This window comes from Limanda limanda, chromosome 9 (assembly GCF_963576545.1).
Source record: "Limanda limanda chromosome 9, fLimLim1.1, whole genome shotgun sequence".
Taxonomy (NCBI): Eukaryota; Metazoa; Chordata; class Actinopteri; order Pleuronectiformes; family Pleuronectidae; genus Limanda; species Limanda limanda.
In genome coordinates, this window is record NC_083644.1 from 4220756 (window position 1) to 4236660 (window position 15905).

Sequence of the window (15905 nt, forward strand, 5' to 3'; positions counted from 1 at the left end):
ATTTGGTATACAATGACATTTCAAGTCATACATCTTGAAGGTTAGTGTTAGAGCTATATTCATGCTAGATTTCAAACCTCACAGTATTTTCTTTCTTGATAAATTATCACTCTACATTTTGGAGTCACGAGGTCCCCACAAGACACCTTCTGACAGTGTGTAACCACAAAACACCTTCTGAGAGTGTGCAAGTAAAAACTGTTTTTCAAAAGTTAGATAAAACTGGTCCCCACAATGAACTATAATGTTGTGTGTAAAATGTCCCCACAAAGCCTGTTTTATTTAAATTGTGTGAACGAGATAGAGCTTGGCTGGGCAGGAAGAAATAGTTGAAAATTAATTCAAGCTTCTTTTCTCTGGAGTTTGTTTTATGTTAATAACAGGGTGTTTCTCATTTTAGAGGTAAAATCTCAATGGTCAGTCTTTTTGAATGTCAATGTATTATATACATTGAATGAACCATTAGTCTCTTATGTTTAAATTTCTTGAAATAGTCATACAATTTGTTGTTACAGACGACCAGCATCACTGTTGACACCATGGAGGAGGATGACTCTGATCCTGTCCACTCAGAGAGTCTGATAGATGGTGCCTTTGCGCCAAAGACCACACCTGAAGAGGTAAGTTCATGTCCATCACTATTTTTTCATTATTTTGTCACTCTATGTTCAGAGTTCGTGTAGAAACTGTGTGTGAACAATTAGGTAAAACTGGTCCCCACAATGAACTATAATGTTGTGTGTAAAATGTCCCCACAAAGCCTGTGTTAAGTTGTGTGAACGAGAAAGAGCTTCACTGGTCAGAAGTATTGTAAATTGGTATACAATGACATTTCAAGTCAAACATATTGAAGGTTAGTGTTAGAGCTATATTCATGCTAGATTTCAAACCTCACAGTATTTTCTTTCTTGTTAAATTATCACTCTACATTTTGGAGTCACGAGGTCCCCACAAGACACCTTCTGACAGTGTGTAACCACAAAACACCTTCTGAGAGTGTGCAAGTACAAACTGTTTTTGAAAAGTAAGATAAAACTGGTCCCCACAAGGATCTTTAGTGTTGTGTGTAAAATGTCCCCACAAAGCCTGTGTTAAGTTGTGTGAACGAGAAAGAGCTTCACTGGTCAGAAGTATTGTAAATTGGTATACAATGACATTTCAAGTCATACATCTTGAAGGTTAGTGTTAGAGCTATATTCATGCTAGATTTCAAACCTCACAGTATTTTCTTTCTTGATAAATTATCACTCTACATTTTGGAGTCACGAGGTCCCCACAAAACACCTTCTGACAGTTTGCAATTACAAACTGTTTTTGAAAAGTAAGATTAAACTGGTCCCCACAATGAACTATAATGTTGTGTGTAAAATGTCCCCACAAAGCCTGTGTTAAGTTGTGTGAACGAGAAAGAGCTTCACTGGTCAGAAGTAATGTAAATTGGTATACAATGACATTTCAAGTCATACATCTTGAAGGTTAGTGTTAGAGCTATATTCATGCTAGATTTCAAACCTCACAGTATTTTCTTTCTTGATAAATTATCACTCTACATTTTGGAGTCACGAGGTCCCCACAAGACACCTTCTGACAGTGTGTAACCACAAAACACCTTCTGAGAGTGTGCAAGTAAAAACTGTTTTTGAAAAGTTAGACAAAACTGGTCCCCACAATGAACTTTAATGTTGTGTGTAAAATGTCCCCACAAAGCCTGTGTTAAGTTGTGTGAACGAGAAAGAGCTTCACTGGTCAGAAGTAATGTAAATTGGTATACAATGACATTTCAAGTCATACATCTTGAAGGTTCGTGTTAGAGCTATATTCATGCTAGATTTCAAACCTCACAGTATTTTCTTTCTTGTTAAATTATCACTCTACATTTTGGAGTCACGAGGTCCCCACAACACACCTTCTGACAGTGTGCAACCACAAAACACCTTCTGAGAGTGTGCAAGTAAAAACTGTTTTTCAAAAGTTAGATAAAACTGGTCCCCACAATGAACTATAATGTTTTGTGTAAAATGTCCCCACAAAGCCTGTTTTATTTAAATTGTGTGAACGAGATAGAGCTTGGCTGGGCAGGAAGAAATAGTTGAAAATTAATTCAAGCTTCTTTTCTCTGGAGTTTGTTTTATGTTAATAACAGGGTGTTTCTCATTTTAGAGGTAAAATCTCAATGGTCAGTCTTTTTGAATGTCAATGTATTATATACATTGAATGAACCATTAGTCTCTTATGTTTAAATTTCTTGAAATAGTCATACAATTTGTTGTTACAGACGACCAGCATCACTGTTGACACCATGGAGGAGGATGACTCTGATCCTGTCCACTCAGAGAGTCTGATAGATGGTGCCTTTGCGCCAAAGACCACACCTGAAGAGGTAAGTTCATGTCCATCACTATTTTTTCATTATTTTGTCACTCTATGTTCAGAGTTCGTGTAGAAACTGTGTGTGAACAATTAGGTAAAACTGGTCCCCACAATGAACTATAATGTTGTGTGTAAAATGTCCCCACAAAGCCTGTGTTAAGTTGTGTGAACGAGAAAGAGCTTCACTGGTCAGAAGTATTGTAAATTGGTATACAATGACATTTCAAGTCATACATATTGAAGGTTAGTGTTAGAGCTATATTCATGCTAGATTTCAAACCTCACAGTATTTTCTTTCTTGTTAAATTATCACTCTACATTTTGGAGTCACGAGGTCCCCACAAGACACCTTCTGACAGTGTGTAACCACAAAACACCTTCTGAGAGTGTGCAAGTACAAACTGTTTTTGAAAAGTAAGATAAAACTGGTCCCCACAAGGAACTTTAGTGTTGTGTGTAAAATGTCCCCACAAAGCCTGTGTTAAGTTGTGTGAACGAGAAAGAGCTTCACTGGTCAGAAGTATTGTAAATTGGTATACAATGACATTTCAAGTCATACATCTTGAAGGTTAGTGTTAGAGCTATATTCATGCTAGATTTCAAACCTCACAGTATTTTCTTTCTTGATAAATTATCACTCTACATTTTGGAGTCACGAGGTCCCCACAAGACACCTTCTGACAGTGTGCAAGTTGTAACTGTTGAAAAGTTAGATAAAACTGGTCCCCACAATGAACTATAATGTTGTGTGTAAAATGTCCCCACAAAGCCTGTGTTAAGTTGTGTGAACGAGAAAGAGCTTCACTGGTCAGAAGTAATGTAAATTGGTATACAATGACATTTCAAGTCATACATCTTGAAGGTTAGTGTTAGAGCTATATTCATGCTAGATTTCAAACCTCACAGTATTTTCTTTCTTGATAAATTATCACTCTACATTTTGGAGTCACGAGGTCCCCACAAAACACCTTCTGACAGTTTGCAATTACAAACTGTTTTTGAAAAGTAAGATTAAACTGGTCCCCACAATGAACTATAATGTTGTGTGTAAAATGTCCCCACAAAGCCTGTGTTAAGTTGTGTGAACGAGAAAGAGCTTCACTGGTCAGAAGTATTGTAAATTGGTATACAATGACATTTCAAGTCATACATATTGAAGGTTAGTGTTAGAGCTATATTCATGCTAGATTTCAAACCTCACAGTATTTTCTTTCTTGTTAAATTATCACTCTACATTTTGGAGTCACGAGGTCCCCACAAGACACCTTCTGACAGTGTGTAACCACAAAACACCTTCTGAGAGTGTGCAAGTACAAACTGTTTTTGAAAAGTAAGATAAAACTGGTCCCCACAAGGAACTTTAGTGTTGTGTGTAAAATGTCCCCACAAAGCCTGTGTTAAGTTGTGTGAACGAGAAAGAGCTTCACTGGTCAGAAGTATTGTAAATTGGTATACAATGACATTTCAAGTCATACATCTTGAAGGTTAGTGTTAGAGCTATATTCATGGTAGATTTCAAACTTCACAGTTGTTTCTTTCTTGATAAATTATCACTCTACAGTTTGGAGTCACGAGGTCCCCACAAAACACCTTCTGACAGTGTGCAAGTTGTAACTTTTGAAAAGTTAGATAAAACTGGTCCCCACAATGAACTATAATGTTGTGTGTAAAATGTATGAAATGTATTTTTTGTAGATTGTGAATTCAGACTTAGTTTAGCAGAGCAGACACAACTTTGGTCTCAAATATTCTTATATGTACTTTACTATATTATTTATTGTGCATGTGCCTTTATTTACAGATTACAGAGTTCGAAAATGAAACTGAGACTTTTGTACCAAAACTAAGACGGACTAAAAGTATTCTGGTAAGTACTTACTGTGAGTTGACATCATTCACAAATAACTTCCAATAATTCAGTGGATTATAATTTAACAATATATATAATGTAGTCTGTAAAAAATAATCACTTTAAGTTGAACATCAATTTTTTCAAGTTGATGCAAGTTGATATAATCTTATTTTTTTCAGAACAGTCAAAATACCCTGTTTATTATTAATATAAACTGCTAAAATAAACAAATTATGAAACAAAACTTGCAAAACAGCCAAATGAGATGATGGTTTAATTGATACATCAACACTGTTAACAATTTTAATTTGGTTCTGTTAGGTTACTGACTAATTTCTAATCTAACCATTACAGCTCTACATATTTATAATGTTTTCATTAATTTTTTTAGATGAAAGACACAGATCTGGAAGATTCTGAGCTATTTGATTCGTCATCAGAGAGTGCAGATGACTACGTACCAGGTACCAAAAGTGACAGTGATCCGGATAGCTCAATAGGCCCCCCTGTCTGCGATTCTACAACACCAGACAACATGATTTTGGACAGTCACAACATTACACCTGAAGCCCCCAGAGCAGTAGAAGAACCCTGTTCAAGTCAGACCATAAACGACAGCGTCGTTGTCAGTTCATTTAAAAAAAAAGGTGGGAAGGGTGTGTATGACAAAAAACATTATTGCTTGTATTGCAGTAAGCCTATTTCAAAAATTGCAAGGCATCTAGAGCGTGCACATGAAGATAAATCAGATGTGGCTAAAGCTCTAAGCTTTCCAAAAGGTTCCAAAGAGAAAAAAAGACACCTGGATTATATTGGCAACAGAGGAAACTTTGCTCACAATGCAGCAGTTATGGAGTACGGAAAGGGTAAACTCGTGCCACGACCGCCTAAAGGGTTGGATGAAATTGGAATAGATCCAAATGGTATGTTATTTTATTTCACTTTTTTGTTTGTTTTTGTTCATCATTTATTCATTTCGCATGGTTACACTGATGTTTGTGTGATATAATTGAAGACCACTAAGTGCTTTACAGTACAGCTTTGTCATTCACCCATTGACACACACATTTATCTCGAAATCAATCGAAAATAAAAATTAACAAACATTATTTATTCATCTTTTTAATAATATGTAGTTTAAAAAGTGTATTCAACACTTGAATGGTTGAATACACTTTTATTAATTAAACTGAATTTTCAATTTTGTATTATCATTATTCTGTAGTACATATATGTCTTTAAAGTGAAATTCTTTTTTTGTTTTTTCATAGAACCACATACAGAGGAGACATTTCCTCATACCGAAAGGGATGAAATGCTGCCACAACCACCCAAGAGACAAAATCCACACTCATCAAGTGATGAGGTACCTTCAGAATCCTGCAGAATGAGGCCTTCCTCAATAGGTGACCTCATGACACTTCTCTTTTATCTTTTGTATGTCAGTATTGATTATGTATGCTTCTTTCTTTATATTAATTGTTAGTGTTTTAATTATAGAAATGTCCAAATGTTTTAAAATGTGTCATAGCAGCCATATGGGAACAGAAAAAGAAACAGCACACCTTCAAATCCCCGACCATGTTAAAGCTGTTTATAATTTTGTCATTTAAAAATTGTCCCTGGAAAATGTTGTTAAAGTTTTACTTCTTTTTTTTTTCTTTTATAGCACCACCAGCAGAGGAGTCACTTCCTCCCACTGAGAGGAATGAAATGCAGCCACAACCACCCAATAAACCAAAACCAGTCAGTACGATGAGGCCTTCCTCAAAAGGTAAACGTTTGACATGTAGTACCTCTTGTCTTTTTAATGTCAGTATTTATTATGTTTGCTTCTTTCATGGATATTAGAAATATATAGAAATTGCCAAATTTGTTAGATAGCAGTCATAAAAAAAAGACCAGATCAGAGTCTGTTTTCGGTGTTGCCCATTTAAGATGTTGCCACCAATACTTTGCCGCATAACTGTTGCTGCACCCATTTAATTTAGTTTTATCTGTATATTCAGGCCTGCAATAGTCTGATAAAGGGTTTTTAGGCTGATTCTATAGTCTATTAGGTGCTTAAAGTAGGACTCATAACAGTAACAGTTTTAATAGTATAAACATACAAACAACAACTAGCCCCTATACCAACCACCTGTCCTGGGTACTCACAAATCCATATTTAGTTAGATTAATGAGTGAATGGGTACATTGTGTTTATTTATCCAACAGATCCAACATTTTATAAATACATTATTGTCTTCATGACAATTTTGAGAAATTGATGTCAGTAAATGTGAGTCCATGTCAGTGACCAGAATTAACAGTTTATTTTTTAATATAACACAGCATGTACAGCTTATAAGAAAATGGAATCAAAATCCTCTTTCCCACTGACCATTTCAGGCAGAATGCACAAATCAGTGCTTTCTTGGCAATGTAATTGTATAAATTAGTTTTCTTATACTTTAGAAGCTAGTTTATACTGTACAGAACTTGTAACTTTGGATTATAACTCTTACACACTTTGTCATTACAAATTTGTTTTTCTGACCACTTAAAGGTACAACTGCCCAAAAGAAGAAAACACCCTGGAAGCAGACAGAGGTGGAGGCAGTGGAAAGCCACATGAATCGATTCATCACATCTTGTATTGTTCCAGCAAAGTTTGACTGTGAGAAGTGTATAAGAGCTGAACCAGAAGCTCTTAATGACCGGAGCTGGCAGAATGTGAAATTCTACATATATAACCGCATTACAGCCAACAAGAGGAAATTTAGTTAATAATAGGAAGATTACCACCTATCTGGTATGGCAGATACTAACTTGGTCTACTGAAAATGTTTATTTACTATGACTAAGGCATTTAAAAAAAATGTATTTTATTGTTCTGTTCTGAAGTGCCAATAATAGCCAACATTTTTGTTATTTTAAATTCTAAAATATATATATATATATTTTTTTTTTACTAAAAGAGTTATGTTAAAAGGAAGGATCGGTAAAACTTGAGATTTTATTTGTTTACAAAAAATCCTGTCTTTCCCTACAACTCAGATAACTTGAATTTTGTCTTTCATTCGACCAAATATTTTGAAAGTGATTGAATAGCAGTAAGCTGTTGCTCTGCAGTTGGCTGTAATTAAAAATATCTTACAAATTTGACTGAATAAGATTTATTCTTTGTACGGATGTAGATAGATGTCACTGTTTGATATGTTAATATTCACTTCAACCGCATAACACTAATAGTCCTATCAAATTCTGCTTCATTGTAAGGCAGAGTTCATTAACAGCAAGATGTTCTGTGCAAAGTGATGCTTTGCATCCCTATCACCATTTAAAGGCCTCATGTTATATCGCTACATTATCTATCAACAACTGAGCCAAGATTGATTTTTCTTCTTTGGTTTAGACTAAACAAACTGCTCTAACAAATGTAATAATGGAAGGACTTACAGTATCAGTAGTAATATATATATATGTAATAATGCGTTATTGAAGCAAGGTCCCCATCAGTCTTATGACAAGTTGTGTGAGTCATGCAAATGATATGTAAATAAGGTCCCCATCAGCCATACCTACCCGTTTTTTCTTCGGTCCCCATTTTGCACAGTCAAAATACTACTTCATAAATTTAGATATTTTAAGTTGTGTATGTACTAACAGAATTTTTTTTAGTGCCCCTGATTTTTTTCATACCTCAAATACCTCTAGAAAGGGTGGTCCCCACAGATGATGACAACAAGTTCGAGGCCCGCAGACCATGGAAACCAGTATGTGTGTGTGTGTGTGTGTGTGTGTGTGTGTGTGTGTGTGTGTGTGTGTGTCCATGACGGAATGCAATGAATACAAAGTGGTTGGTCCTCTCCTCAAACTCAGGTTTAAAAGCACCGGGAGTGAAAGAATAAAAAACCCAGAATTTTCATATTACCGAGCATGAATTTTGGAAATAGCAAAGTCTCACAAAGAGCCAAGTAAAGAGGTTCACACCACATTTAAAGATTAATCTCAATCTGTCTAAAAACCAAGCAAGAGAATGTGAGAGATTTGGGCATATTTTGTTTTTTCAATATTAAAAAAAGAATGTGGAATGGCTTTGGTAAATATGATTATATTTTGTATCTTCAATAACTCTTCATTTTAGGGCAGAAGGACGTTTCAAAGGTTGGATTACATTTTTGACACCAAGGTCCCTGCACCAAATTGCAAACACTCACAGATATAAGTCCTCTGAACGGATGTTTTTTTTTCAAGATCTTTGAGTGAATCACTATTTAAAAAATATCCAAAAAACACCCAATGTTAAATTCATTGAAATGACTGCATTCACCACAAAGTTTAACAGGTTTATTCAAAGAAAAAACATTGAGTAGTTTTTGCAAAATCAAACAAACCCAACAGATAAAATCATAACCTCCATGACCGAAGACAGTTGCTGCCTCAAACCTTTGAGCAAAACCAATCCAAAAAATGAAAATCATAGCAGCACAGCCTGAACATGAATATGTTTCCAGTCCATATTTGAGAAAATCCCTTCATCCGGTACACTGAAAGCTTCTGACGTGAATAACACTATAATACATATATATTAAAGATAAATGTCATCGCGCCCACATCCTGTTCATCACAGGAACTTTTATTATGAAAGCGTGTTCTGAAATCAGTGTTCTGCCAAGAAAGAGCAACGTGCCACCTCATGTATGACATGTTTCAGATGATGAAATAACAGGAAGTAGATGAACCTGACAACACGTTTGCCTTTTAGCGTCAGAAGTGGACAAAAGACGATCGACCCTGTGAATCCTGGAGAAGAGAGATAGGTTTGTTCTCATTCGCATTATCACAGGCTCATATCACATGTTCCTTATCCTGGGGGGGCGGAGGCTTGTCGAGTTCATCGGCACAATCAATAGTTACTGCACATTTCTTTTTACTTATTTCATGAATTAAATATGAGGTCTACACAGTTTCTTGCAAGTAATAGAAACTGAAATATATAGCGATACGGTACAGTAATCAATTAATTTGAAATTAAAACAAGCAAACAAGGTTCTGTGGAAGTTTCCCTGACTCCTGTTTCCATCAGGGATCAACGGATTGACAGATCTAATCAGGCTCGACGTGGAGATGTGTCATCGCTCGGACCCACTGTGGGCTGCAGCTGCTTCTCATCACTCTCCTGATCCGACCCGGTCAGGGTGAAAATGGGTAAAAACCTTGTTGGTGAATTTATGACGTCCCAAACCCTCGGGGCACCGGTGAGAAGGAGGCGCAGGTCAACGAGTGGCGCCGCCCAAACGGGTGCTTCAGGATCAACAGGAGAGAGGAGCTGTCAGTCAAAGTGAATTCAAGTCGACAGCCGAGAAGAATTTAATCAGAGAAACATCTGTGTGGGTGGAGCGGGGGTGTGAGGAGGATTTAAAAGACGCTACTCGTTTTGTACACACTCATTTCCCTGAAGTGTGTGTTTTTTAATCAAGATCCACAAACGAGTCCCTGGAAAACTGAGTGATAAACACCAACAAACAAACAAAATAAACCACAAAGTCAAAGCTCCGGCTCCAAAACGTCCCAAAGTGCTCGAAGATCTACGAGAAACAAACATTCAAACAAACAGACGGAGTACAACTTACGTGCTTTTAAAGTATCAGAACGACACCGTCACCACTAGAGACGTAAAGACCTAAAGTAAAAATACCAAAAGAAGGAAAAACTCCTGCTCATATCTCCAAGAAGCTGAAGCTTAGAATGTCTGACATTTAATAAAACTCTTAATATCCAATATCTCATATAAAGCCGCAATATTCTTCACCTCCACACTCAAATAACAGAGTATTGATCCACTTTCGCAATATTACTGTGAGAATACATCTATCGGAGAGCTGCCCGTCTTCACGTGTCCCTTTTCCACATTCAAGAAAAACAACATCCTCAATATGAAGAGTGTGTTGTCGTGGCGATGAAGGACGATGATGCCGCAGCAGAATCGCCCCGGATTAAAGAAATCGCCTCTTTGCTGCTTAATCTGCTGAAGACCTGACACCGAGTTTACGGCGAGGTCACCGGGAGGAGGCGTGAAGGCTGCGGTCGGCGCCGGGGGGGTCGACTCCCATCTGCTGGTTGGACAGAGGCCCCCGGCGGGGGGGGGGTGGGGTTGAGGGACCACCGATCCGAGGTACAGGCAGGAAACAGAGAGACAGTGGATTCTGTAAAACACCCGAGTGCATCATCGAGTCTAATAAAGAATAAACAACCAGATCCTGAATCGTGGATCAGAGCTTTAAACTCCCTCTGCGCTATTTCAGGGAACAATTCACACTCGGAGAAGAGGGGGAGAGAGGAAGAAAGAAGGAATTTAAAAGGGTAGAAAACATCCTGAGTGGAAGCTTATACTGTGACACAGAAAACACTTCACCCACTGTGCTTCTCCTGAGACTTCTTAAATCCCTGCATTCAAACAGGAGCACGTTGCCACGAGCTCTATAAACTCCAGGGCGGGCGGGGGGGCAATGCAGCCGCGCATTACTCTTCACAGTCGCCCGCATTCATCCCCTAATTCCTGATTATTCTGCAGTGAGCTGCTAGGTGTGCTCAATTTACAACAGCACAGAAGACAGGTCTCACCCCCCCCCCCGGGCGAAGCGGCTCAATGCCTTTCGTCTTCTTCTTCTCCTTTTTCTATTTTTTAATTAGAGCTTAAAAGTTTAACAGGAACCGCTCAACCATTTTGGGGCAGGAGCGGTGATTATCATGCAAAGTATTTTAATAACACATCATTTAGCATTTTTTTGCAGTCGCAGGATCCCAGTGAAGGGAGCTCGGGAGCACCGGCCCCTTCAGGAAGAGTAAATTAGATGAATTCCTTTTTTATAGAGACAGTTATTTTAACTGTTAAACAATTAACCAGAAGCTTTGCAATGTAGTCGCAGAACAAACTTGGAAAATGGGCCAGATCTGCTTTTTTCCCCACAAATGTAGGCTGTGTAAAAATATGTAATTTAGTTATCTAGAATTTAATTTCCAGGATCTGTTCTGACACCAACATTTCCAATTAGGGTTTTAAATCGAGAGACTCTCTTGCAAATTTGATGCATCACAGTTAATTCAGGATATTTGTAAGGTTAATGTGATGCTGGGGGGGGGTCACACAGCATTTTCTACTTTCAATGGAGTAATAACCTTGCATGGATTTGTGACATGACTCGTTCAAATTCAGTTTGGAGGTAAAAATGATCTCTCATCGAATATGAGAGAATGAAGTTGTCGTATATTCGTTAGAGTAGATCATTTTGGTGTGTGTTCGAAACATAATGACAGGCTTACGTTTATGATACCTGCCTTCTGGACTCTCAGATATTCTCAGAGATTCCCCCCAGGTGTTTACTTTAGAAGTTCTCTCCCTTTTTGAAATGATCCTTGACTTTGGGAATGACCTCTGACCAGCTAATGGATGGGTGTGGAAGGAATGTTCTTGACCAATGTGTCTTCATTTTCCGACACAAAAACATGTCCTTCTTTAGTCAGAAATCCCATGGGGGGACGGCATTTACCTGAAGTCATGGGCGGAACCAATCTCTCTGTATAAATGTGTGTAAGACCACGGCTGGTCAGATTTCACTATTTGGCCTGGGTGATTTCCCCGAGTTCTAGAGCTCGTCCTGACCTGTGAAACTTCTGTGTAATAAACATTATTGTACTACTGGGTCCGCGTTCCTTTCCTTCATCATCAAACTTCTACAACACAGCGACCTCTCGGCTACCCAGAAATATATACGTCAAAGTGCAGGAAGCATTTGTCCTGTTTGACCTCAGCTTCCTTCTCTCTAGTTAGTTCTCCTCCGAACCATCCCAGACACAGATGAAGCCGTCACTGAACTTCCACATTTTTCCTTCGGAGGAGTTTTCATCTCTCCCAGCTCAAAGCTTTGTGTTCTTAAGCTCTCATTAGAAACACTGTCTGCTTTCGGGCGCCCCAGATAACCTGTGAAGAAGAGCGATGGACGGGGGGGATGGACCGGTGGGCCGGGACCCCTGCGGCGAAAGAGAATAAGTTATGTTTCATTGGCAGGGCCTAATTCTTCATCCCTCTAATTGAAGGAGTAAGGGCAGATCGATACGCTTCACCGGGCCGCCCCTGTCCTGGCATGCACTGACATTATAGCAAAAGAGCAGGCAGCACAAATAGATCTTCTATCAGCAAACAGGGCTTAGTGTGTTTACAACACGTCCCTTATCTCTCACACTCCCATCTGTCCCGCTGCAGGAATCCAATTATGTCCCCGATATTAACCCCTTTGGAGAATTAACCCAACACTTGTCTTTGAAAAAATAAATAAACGCGGGTGCAGAACCTGCTGCCAGTGTTAAATGAGGAAATAAATAATGGATGGCGTCTTTGCCTTCCTCCCTCCGTGAGCCACTGATCCCGCCCACCTGCAGGGCGTCTGAATCAGATCCTTCGCTGGCTGAGCACAACACAGCAGCTCATTGATCCCCGACCCTGTGCTCAGGCCTCTGCCCTCGGGTGGGCATGTGAAGGTGGAGGAGAAAGGGCATGAAGAACACCACAACAAAGAAATACCCATACATACAGGAGCAGCGTGTGGAGGCCCTAATGACTCGCCCGCCCTCCAGGAGGAGGAGCGGATCAAAGGAAGGAAATCAAGTGTGGCGTCTCCTCCGGGGGCTGTCAAACCTCCGTTGAATCCACGCAATTAATATGGCGTGTTTGTTTAATGGGTTCCGCGGCAGATGGAGCAGCTTGTGGAGAAGATGGTGGCGCAGATACCGGTTCTCGCACGGCCCACAGAGCACATGTGCGGTGGAACGCCAAGGCACGCCAGGCGAACACGTGGCATCTTCCAATTGGAAAATATGTACTCCTACGGTTTTTGGGTAAATGAAGCCGTGGAAATGTTTTGACGTGTGCGAAACCGGCAGCTCGAGACTAAATGAAGCGTGAGGAGTCGTAGGCAACATGGACGGAGAGAATTAGAGGAGGATAATGATGAAGAGTGGGAGTCAGGGACCGGATAGAGAGATTTGGAGAAGGATCATGTTGATGGCTGCAGAACCTCACACCTCCTCCATGTTCGTGGATGGGAAGATAGAATGTACTTAAAAACGGAAACCTGTATTCTCTCCAGTGACCAGCAGAGGACGACTCTGAGCAATGGACTCCACTTCTCACGGGAACGTCAATAAACATTTTCTGTTGTTTAAAGTTACGGTCCCTAATAGACGATAAGGCACCTTATGCATTTGGGCTGTTGATACACTGTGATTGACAGGCAGTGTGGTCCAATGACTGCAGGTCGTAGTCAAGCCAGGCTCCACCCCCAAGCCTCCAAATATGGTTACAACAACGACGCTGATCCCGAACCGATGAACGACGTCACTTTGTTGAAACATTAACGATTTAAACCACAGCTCCAAATGACATCAACGCTGCAAGATGAGCTTGTGTGTGAGTGAATGCTGAACACGGGTACAAAACTATTTTTCTTTGAATACGGTTTTTCAATAATCTAGAATAAATTTGTGGGGTGCACGTTCTCCAACACATTTTTCACAACATCATGAAAGCGCCTCTCAGCCGCGGCTCCCTGGATACAAGCAGAGTCTGTGTTGTTCACTTCACTTCTTCTTTATGCGGTGGAGGAAACTCAAAAGTCTTTGCGATGGGGATGAATTCAAAACCTGTAGATTCTAGTGATTCTGTCTCCAGGGGCATGAACATTTTACTCACAGTGTCTGATCACAACCCGCTCACCGGTTCTTCACCCGCTGCTGGGTTTATAGACACAGAACCGAGTGTTAGTGGAGATATGATCCATTTTTAAACAATGCTTACATCTGGGTTATTAAAAGAGCACGAAAAACAACTGTCGTGACATAGGTACGGATTTTCGATGGAGTTTGGTTTGGACCTATATACACAACCTCAATATTTTCTAACCAAAACTTTTTGTAAACACGGAGAATCACAGACGGTCTGCGTCTGCACCGGTTGGATGAAGAGAAGCAACTTCAAAAAGAATAAAACATGAGCAGAACAACCTGGGGTTTGACCAAGTTTTAAACCAACGAGCCTGATTAATCCAACCTGACTGACTTGATTGAAAAAACTCTTCTAAAAGTTGGTGAGCAAACTGGCTTCAACTCTCATGGGAAACCGAGAGCTTTTGAATTCCACATATTTACGCTTGTCTGGTAAAAACAAAAAGCTTCAGGAAAAATAGTTACAGACAGGCATAGTTTACAGAAACCAGTATAAAGGAAGGTGCATCACAAACAGACGTATATATAAAATGGATAACACATCTTCGGTTACTCTCATTGAGTCACAACATCCTGGATGTGGGTGCCACCATCTTTTAACGTCATTTGAAACCAGCGATATTGAAGTCCTACCAATAAACATGCTCCACCAATCACAATATAATCTCAGTTATTTGATGCTATAAAAATGTGGTGAGATGAATTTATTTACAGCTAATTCAAAACAAATTAACCGCAAAAAATAAAGTCCATAAGTGTGAAAAGAAATTCCTACTCACATACTTTTACTTTTTTTAGCTTGTTCCACTTCCCCTCTACCTACATGACAGGACGTGGGGATTATGAGTCATACTGCAGCCAGCCACCAGGGGGCGATGCAGTTGATTTGGCTTCACTTTTGCGGACCTGTCATATCATCCATGTTTATATAACTTGGCTGCAGGACACAGAACCTCTCAGGCTGTTCTCTGTTATCGAGGATTCACCTCCACCTTCGCCTGTGGATCGAATCCCCCCCGACTCATTCTGATGAATCCACGGAGACGATTCTGAAGGCCAATTTATGCCTCTCCGTTTCTTCTATTACGGACAGATAAGATCGCCCTATCCGTCGTGAAACGCCCTCTCCGAATGCTTCGTACAGCTTTTCGTACACGTCTGATTTTTCTAACTATCCGTCTTCATGCTGGAGACCCGACGGACCGCTCTTGGCTGTGATTGGTCCGCGAACGACATCATTTCCGTATGACGTCATTTCCGTATTTCCGGACCTCAAACTTCCTGTTTACTTCCTGTTTACTTCCATGTAGCATCAAACCCAAACACAACTATGATTCTACGATTAATGTGACGTGTGTGTTAAGCCAGCGGAGTTGTCCGGCTGACGGTGGCTCGTTAGAGCACTGAGGGCATGTGTGCACGGTCACAGACGGTTATAACAAGCTTTCAAAACGGCGCTAGCAGGCTAGGCTAGCGGGCTAGGCTAGCCACCATGCTAACTGCGGTGGTAACAGTGCAAGAACCCGCCGTCACGACTTTAATTCCACTTCTATCATGACACTGTTTCTATAATACCGTCAGGTTAGAAGCAAACACTGGATAGTAGTAGTTAGTGTCGGGAGTCCCTGCTGACTGTGTGTGGAAGCTGGGGGGGAGCTAGGTCCGGGTAGCTTCTAGCTACATGTAGCCTCAAGCAGATTCAAGCTGTGGAATCAGCAACACAGTTCGGAAACAAGACCGGAGAACCGCTGCGCTAAGAAACGATTACATCAGCATTTTGACAGGCTGGGTGTCACTTTATTTAGTTCTGTTAGTTGCCATGGTTCAGTGTGTGGGACGCAGGCTAACATGTCAACAGAGACACGTGGACTTCTTCTTCCCAAATGGGGTAGGCCTCTCTGAGCTCGTCTTCCGTTGC

General features: G+C 40.0%; 1 protein-coding gene across 1 annotated transcript; it reads left to right on the plus strand.

Annotated features, from left to right (window-relative positions):
* Positions 1 to 4175: 4175 nt before the first annotated feature.
* Positions 4176 to 7119, plus strand: LOC133011139 (uncharacterized). The gene is made up of 6 exons (XM_061078843.1): positions 4176 to 4237; positions 4614 to 4869; positions 5002 to 5145; positions 5494 to 5628; positions 5892 to 5996; positions 6771 to 7119. The coding sequence occupies exons 2-6, from the start codon at positions 4614 to 4616 to the stop codon at positions 6989 to 6991; spliced, it is 861 nt and encodes a 286-aa protein (XP_060934826.1). The 5' UTR covers positions 4176 to 4237; the 3' UTR covers positions 6992 to 7119.
* Positions 7120 to 15905: the final 8786 nt, after the last annotated feature.

Excerpts from the sequence above, each read along its gene's own strand:
- LOC133011139 (XM_061078843.1), top strand. The coding sequence starts at position 4,614 with ATGAAAGACACAGATCTGGAAGATTCTGAGCTATTTGATTCGTCATCA. Across the intron at positions 5,146-5,493 it reads AATTGGAATAGATCCAAATG|AACCACATACAGAGGAGACA; the intron begins GTATGTTATTTT and ends GTTTTTTCATAG. Across the intron at positions 5,997-6,770 it reads GATGAGGCCTTCCTCAAAAG|GTACAACTGCCCAAAAGAAG; the intron begins GTAAACGTTTGA and ends GACCACTTAAAG.